The 7,193-nt window shown below is 58.3% G+C and overlaps 2 protein-coding genes across 6 annotated transcripts in view; one reads left to right on the forward strand and one right to left on the reverse strand.

Annotated features, from left to right (window-relative positions):
- The window catches only part of NFKBIB (NFKB inhibitor beta), an 11,144-nt gene extending 9,151 nt beyond the window's left edge, over positions 1 to 1,993 (reverse strand). The window contains exon 1 of the mRNA XM_004715762.2: positions 1,762 to 1,993. Within this exon, the coding sequence (XP_004715819.1) occupies positions 1,762 to 1,940 (179 nt within the window). The 5' untranslated portion in view covers positions 1,941 to 1,993. The remainder of the gene's footprint in view (positions 1 to 1,761) is intronic.
- Positions 1,994 to 2,371: 378 nt separating this feature from the next.
- The window catches only part of SIRT2 (sirtuin 2), a 24,370-nt gene continuing 19,548 nt past the window's right edge, over positions 2,372 to 7,193 (forward strand). Inside the window, exons 1-4 of one of the 5 annotated variants that reach the window (XM_004715763.2) lie at positions 2,372 to 2,411; positions 3,195 to 3,241; positions 6,284 to 6,338; positions 6,555 to 6,668. In XM_004715763.2, the coding sequence (XP_004715820.1) occupies positions 2,396 to 2,411; positions 3,195 to 3,241; positions 6,284 to 6,338; positions 6,555 to 6,668 (232 nt within the window). In that variant the 5' untranslated portion in view covers positions 2,372 to 2,395. Of the gene's footprint in view, positions 2,412 to 2,793; positions 3,242 to 5,428; positions 5,550 to 5,981; positions 6,060 to 6,283; positions 6,339 to 6,554; positions 6,669 to 7,193 lie in introns of those variants that run through there. The other 4 variants (XM_045292585.1, XM_045292587.1, XM_045292588.1 and 1 more) reach the window with 4 other exon arrangements.

Here is a 7,193-nt window from a genome sequence, read left to right on the forward strand (position 1 = left end):
GGAAAAAGTGAGGAGCTGATGCCAGGGGCTTACGTGGAGAGCAAGTGTTTTGAGAATGATGAGGGTAACGAATGTGCAGGTGTGCTTTATATAATTGATGTATGTATGGATTGTGATGAGTTGTATGAGCCCCCAATAAAATGATTTAAAAAAAGAGCATTGTAAAGATGAATTGAGGCACAGGACAAGTGGGAGGTACTGAGGCACAGGAAGCCGGACAAAGAGAACTGACAGGACCGAGGGAGAGCAGAAACAGAAATGGCTTTATTAGGGGGGAGCTCCCAGGCGAAGCCCCATGGTCTAGCAAGTAGCCTAGGGGAATCGCCCGGTCCTGTTCGAGGGCTGGGGTTTTTAAAGGAAAGCGGGGGCAGGGGAGGTCCATGCTGCAGCAGCACGGTTTATGGCCCAGGAGGTCAGCAGTGAGGTTTACGGTTTATGGCCCAGGAGGTCAGCAGTGAGGTTTATGGCCTCGGATGCAGTTTATCAGTTTTGGCAGGGAGGGTGTCTGGTTATCGGGAGTCAGGCATCCCAGGCATCGTTTTCCAGTCTCCTCATTTCAGGGGGGCAGTTGCTGACCTCCTCATTTCAGGGGGGCAGTTGCTGACCTCCGGGGACGTGCAGGGAAGCGGCGCCCTGGCCTGCTTTAGCTCATCCCATACAAGCATTAATATCAGCAACTAAAACAGAGCCAGGCATAGGGTCCCACCCACTGACACTGAATAAGGAAGACCGAAGGAAAAAAATCTATGTGTGTGAATTATGGTGCCGGTGAAGGATACTGAGAGCACGGTGCTGCCAAAGGTACAGACAAATCTTGGGAGCCGTCTTAGAAGACGTACAGCCAGAATGCTCCTGAGGGGAAAGGATGGCGAGACTTCATCTCACCGGCTTTGGACATGTTGCCAGGAGAGATTAGTCTCTAGAAAAGGTGATTGTGCTGGGTGCAGGAGAAGAGCGGCAAACAAGAGGACAAAGGGGGCTGACAAAGTGGCTGAAACAAGGGGCTCAAAGGATGAACAATGATGAGACTGGTGCAGGGCGGGGCAGTGAGCCAGAAACAACTCGATGGCATCGAACTACAACAACTGCCACTGAGTTGCTTGGGCCTCAGAGTGAGGTTTCCGAAGCTGTAACCCTTTAGGGGAGCGGACAGCTTCATCTTGTTCCCGGGGAGAAGCGAACGGGTTGGACCTGGTGCTCCGCAGTCCCAGCCCTGCCTGGTGACCAGGGCTGCTCCTGGCCAATGTTCAATAAAGATTTGTCATACTCTCTTCGAATAGAAGATCTGAACATTAGTGATCAGAAGGCAGGGCCCGAAGGGTTAGGGCCAAGTATAAATGCAGAGATCAAAATCTAGACTCATACATCATGGAGGCTCAAAGACCATGGGTGGAGGTTAGAGGTCAGGAGGAGCCAAGTGAGATTTCTAAGAAAGGTCTTGGGACCAAAGGATGTTTCATTAGGTTTTGGGGTCAGTGGGGCTTGAGATTCCAGAAACTGAGAATCAAGAGATCAAGAAAGGAGAGGCAGACATTAATGGGTTAAAATAAACCTAAAAGAGAATCTATTGGGTTAGGATCAAAGTTGGAAATGGGGTTGATTTACCAAAGATTAGGACTTGGTGGGTCGGGGGTCAGGAACTCCAGGCTCGAAGTCAGATTCTGGGGTGAAGGCTAGGAAGCCGGAGCATGCCCTTAAAGCATCAGGTAAAGCCTATCTTATGCTTGGGACCGGCTGGAGAGGCTTTTAAGATTCACTCACGTGTCCCCATCCTCCGTGACGTAGCCGAAGACGAGGGGCACCCAGGACAGCCCCGGGCCCAGCTCTGTGCCCAGCCCCGGTCCTCCGGGGGCCGCCGCGTCCGGACCCAGCGAGCCCAAGCCGCTGTCGCACCACTCGTCGGCATCTGTGGCTTTCCCCAAGCACGCAACCCCGGCCATGGACCCCACTGCCTCCGGGGCCCCCAGAGGCCGCCCGCCAGCCAGCCTGGTGCTGGGCTCTGCCGGGATTCCCGGCGCTTCCGCCCTGCGGGGAATTCCCCCCCACGCCCCCTTATTATGGCCAATAAAAATGAGCGAAATCGCTTATGCCCCGCCCCTTGTCGCTCTAGAACCAATCAGAATGTCCGAACGAACTACAGCGCTTGACCCAGTCCCACATTTTCCGGGAGCCCTTTACCAAGATGGCTACCGGAGCGCGGCATTCTGGGACTCGTAGTCCAACCCTCGCGAGCCTTCCTTACCGGAGCGACGCGCTCACGTCTTTGAATTCCTTGTCTGCTGTCTTCTGGGAGTTGTAGTTCTCGGCCGCTTCCTACCCCCTAGGCCCGCCCCTTCCGGTGCCGTCACGGGACAGTGCAGTCGGTGACAGCCCCGAGGGCCCCGGCCCCGCTCCCATGGCCGAGCCGGACCGTGAGTCGAGGGCACCGGTGGGAGGGTCGGGCCGCGCCGGGGCCTGGTTGTCCGATCCAGGCCCTGGGGCCCGAGAGCGGGCGGGGCGGGGCGGGAGACTGAGGGCTGCATGGGGGAATGGGATGCAAAGGGCTGATGCTAAATGAACCTTGTTGCTAGATCGGTGGGTTTCCGAGTCGTAAAACCAAAAGTTTTAAGGGCCACTTAACCAAAAGTTTCTGATGATCGCATGCTTTTCCGATCCTGTTTGCTAAGGACCCTTGTTACTGCCATCCCGGTTGCTAAGGGTACCTGGTTGTTAGGAGCAACTGTAGAATGCTAGGGGGGGGGGGGGTCCTCGGTGTGCCCTCCTATCTCTTCCCTCTAGTTCCTGTGCCTTTCCAAAATCTACCACCCGCGCTGCACCTCTTCTCCCAAACCCACCTCTCAGCCAGGAATTTCCTTTCTAACTCCCTCCCTAAAGTTTCACCACCCGGTAAATCGAACCCGCCTTCCCACCCCCTCAACGCACACCGTACTGCGTCCTTTCTAACTCTTTAATCTTCTTCTGCACCCTGTATCCCTTCCTTTCGTTGCTTTTTCCTCCTAACCCTTCCTCGCTCTTGCCTCACTGCCCCTCACTAGACACTCTAATAAGACATGTGTTCCCCCCTCCCCAGCCCCTCCTGTACTCTGCAGCCCAGTGTAACTAGGTTGGTGGGTCTTCTTAGTCCCCCACATCCTCTTTGATCCCGTTAATCTGCCCCCCTGCTGTAACCATGTCTGCTCCCCCTCCTCCCCCAGCCTCTGACCCTCTGGAGACCCAGGCAGGGAAGGTGCAGGAGGCTCAGGTGAGACGGGGGAAAGGGTGGACTGGCGGGAAGGAGAGTCACGGATTTGCCCCTACAGCCTGTACTGGGGGAGGCAGCGGAGAGGAGTGGGGCCTTCCAGAGGCGCAGCTCCCTGCCCCCATCCTTCTTCCTAGCCCAGGGTGCAGCCTTCTGGGGACTGGTAGATTCTGGGGACCACCAGGGAAGGTGTGTTGCCTTCATCCCAGTCCTGCACTCCAAGGCTTCCTTCCCTCACCTTCTGGGCCTCCGGTGTGCTGGGTCTGGGAGAGACAGACCTCCGGTCCTTGAATTCAGCCCTGATAGAGGAGACCCGAGAACGGGACCCTATGTGGAATTACTGTGGGACCTCAGGGCACTAGGGGAACCCCCCAGCGTTTTCTCTTTGCCTCCTCGCTGCCCAGGAGCCCATCCTGACCCTTCGGGGCCCAATAGGACAGAGCTGAACTGCTCGGTAGGGTCTTGGTGACCGTAAATCTCTACCGCCAACCTCATCGTTCCCCAGCAGGGCAGCTGGTGGATTTGAACCACCAGACCATGTGCTTAACCGCCTTGCCACCAGGCCTCCTTCCGTTTGAGCCAAGGCCGCAGAGTGTAGTCAGGGAAGCGTCGTGACTTTGAATGTTCCGAACTCAAGGAGACAAACGGTGTGTCGAAGCTGTTGCAGAGAGCTGGCGGCAGACAGGACTGTGGCGTGTTTGCTAGCCTGGCAGCTGGGGATGGTGGCTGGTGTTAGGCACCAGGAGCTGGTTCCGAGTGTGTGTGGCAGAGGCGGACTAGGCTGTCATCCTGACATGAGCAGGTCACCAGGCCTCTCTTCCAGGGAGCGTCCGTCTGGGGTGGGTGCAAACCTCCCATCTTCCAATTAGCGGCTGAGTGCATCCCACTTATGCTGCCAGAGCTCCGTTGGTGGGAAGGAAAGGATCATCATAGTCATGGCTACCATTTATTGAGGGCTTACCGGGGCCGGGGCCTCTGCTGTGTGTTTCGTATACTTTTGTCTTCCCATCAGCTCTGGGAGGGGTGCACCCATTGTACAGACGAGGAATCGAAGGCAGAGGCGATAAACAGCTCGTCATCTTAAGAGTTTGAAACTCAAGACCCTCCAAATACTGCCTTCTAGACCCTGAGGTGGTGGGGGACGGGGGTTAGGGTCACCTCCTAGACGCTAGAAGGCCCAGCCAGCACCTCCACCTCCCCACTGGGCAGAGCTGCCCTGCAGGCTGGGCAGGGCCCTGGAGTCTTTTCATAGAGCCTCTTTGTCTCCAACCCACCCCCAGAGGGAGCTGGCTTGGCAGATGTAGGTCAGCGTAGATACTGGGATTACAGTCCCTTACAGAGGCCCGGCAGAGTGGCACTGAGGGGCTCAGAGTTGCCTCTCAGGCCTGGGTTTCACACTCCCCTGGGCTCCTGAAGCCTGAGTGGTGGCACGTGGGCTCCAGAGAAAAAGGTTTAATATTAAAAAGAGATGCTCCGTCCCAGGGAGAGAGAGCGGGTGTAAATCGCAGCATTGTCTGCGGTGGAGCAAACACTGGAGGCAGCCCAGAGGGCTGTGTGTGGAGGCGTTGAGAGAAGTGCGGCCCACTCACACAATGCAGGGTACTATGCAGGCGCTGACCAGAAGGAGCCGGGCCTTACTCCCCCTCGGTTCTGACTCGCAGCCACCCTCTAGGACAGAATAGGACAACGTTCTGCCTCTGTGGATTTCCAAGACTGTAATTCTTAATGGGAGTAGAAAGCCTCCTCTCTCTCCCTCAGCGCAGCTGGTGATTTTGAACTGCTGGCCTCACAAACACATAACCCGCTAGTGCCGCCAGGCTCCCTGGAGGTGGGTTTGTGGTATATTATTCTCTGGGAGAGAAAACACACACACACACACACACACATACGCGCGCGCGCGCGCGCGCGGTGCAGCTTCAGCTTATGGTCAAAATCATTTCTGTAAAGAGGGACTTGGGGTGCAGAGAGAAGATGCTTCCGGCCCATCTTTCCTAACCGTGGAAGAACCAGGGGGTGCATGATGGCAGGGGGCTGCTGGGAGGCGGGGCGTGCAGTGCAGGAGGTCATGGCCGGCTGTCACACAGCCGAGCGCCAGACCCCGGGGTAGGGGTCAGACATTCTGCAGTGAACGGGGTGCGGAGGCAGCCGCGGTCATGGTGGTGCTCGCTCGCTGTCCCTGCAGTGGAGGCCCTAGACGTGCGTGATGCAATGCCTGAGAAAGCCTTGGAAGTAGCCAGAGGTGGCCGGGCCCTGGCAGCCTGTCACACGGAGGGCAGGGGGGCGGTGGAGACTGAGGCTGTGAGCTCAGGAGGTGTGCCTGGGCCCCGGAGGGTGGGCCGACCCCTGGGGGAGCTGAGGGGAAGCAGGGAGGAGGGTGAAAGGGGCAAGTGGGGCTCATGGGCTGTGGCAGGGAGGGGGCTGGAGGTACCCATTAGGATGCCAGAGCTTTGGCCAAGGGACTGATGAGGCCCCCCGAGGTGAGGCTGAGACCAGTTTGGGGCACAAAGTAAGGGTCTTCGAGGTCGCATACCCCTGTGATCTGGAGACAGAGAGGTGGCCTCCTTGGTGACTAGCTGGAGGCCAGCCAAGGTGGGTGGAGAGAGCATGCAGAGTGGGCCTACAGGCCTGCCTTGTGGGAGCCAGGCAAGGGAGACACCGGAGGGCGCGTAAGGCGAGGGGGTCTGGGGCTTTCAGGTCGAGAGCCCAGGCTGCAGGCAAGCGGGCCGTAGCATGAGACGCAGGCACAGCCACAGGGCCCATGGGGATTCTTAGAGCTGTCCGATTTCAGGTCATCCTCCCAGGAGCCCCCAGGCTCAGAAAGGTCAGTCCCCGAAGGCCGTGCTCCCAGGGAGGAGCAGTGCTAGGTATCCAGCCCAGGGCCTGCACACACACCCCAGTACTGTCCCCCACTGCCCATCACCTCCCCAAGACATCCCCGCCCCGCCACAGCCTGTCTCCCAAGCCCCGGTGTGTGTCACCCTCCCCTCTCCCCTCCCTCCCTGACCCCACTTCTCCATCCAATCACCCCGCCCCCGCCCCTTGCAGGACTCCAATTCTGATTCAGACACTGAGGCTGGAGCCACTGGCGGGGGAGCAGAGAGTGAGTATGTTTTGGGGGTTCCCTTCTCGGTGGCAGACTTCAGAGCAGGGAGCTGGGTGACAGGGGAGACTTGTGGCGTATGGGACAGTGGAGCTGCTGCCAGCTCCTTTCTCTGTGGGGAGGCTGAGGGACCCCGGGGCTAGGGCGGCAGGGCTGGGGGCCCTGTGCCCTGACTGCACACCCGCCCCACCGTGCTCTCCCTCTTTGTCTGGTCAGTGGATTTCCTGCGGAATTTCTTCTCCCAGACCCTGGGCCTGGGCTCTGAGAAGGAGCGTCTGTTGGATGAGCTCACCCTGGAGGGGGTGACCCGCTACATGCAGAGCCAACGCTGTGAGTCCCCTGCCCGTCCCAGGCCACGGGCCCCCATCGTGGCCCTAAGTGACTTTGCTGCCTCTAGCCCCCAAATCTGTCACATCTCTTGTTTGCAAGTGATCAGAAACCCAACTCCAACTGGTGTCAGCCCTTCTGTTACTAAAGCTGCCTTCAGGCATAGCTGGAACCAGGTGCTCCCAGGTCGTGGGCAAGACTCTAACCCTGGCATCTGCTTTGTTTCTGTTTACCGGGGGCTTCAAGGGTTCCGTTCTGCCAGCCTAGCAGCTCCCTCTTCCCTGGAGGCCCAAGCCGGGGCTGAGCGGGGGCTCCCCCGGGGCCAGGTTGAGTCACACCTCCCTGACTGAAGAAGTGACCGGGCTCTGCTTGGCCGGGCTGGTCACAGAGCGTTAACTTGGATGGAGGTGTTTAGAGCTGGGGCCAGGGGCTGACCGAGTGAGAGAGGTGTGTTTGCCGCCAATTCTGGTGCCTTGGCTGGGTCACCATGTCAGCTCTATCTTTTGCCCAGAGTCCGGGACTCCTGCA

Source organism: Echinops telfairi, unplaced genomic scaffold (genome assembly GCF_000313985.2).
Source record: "Echinops telfairi isolate 266 unplaced genomic scaffold, ASM31398v2 ScPeMD7_655;HRSCAF=1070, whole genome shotgun sequence".
Lineage (NCBI taxonomy): Eukaryota > Metazoa > Chordata > Mammalia > Afrosoricida > Tenrecidae > Echinops > Echinops telfairi.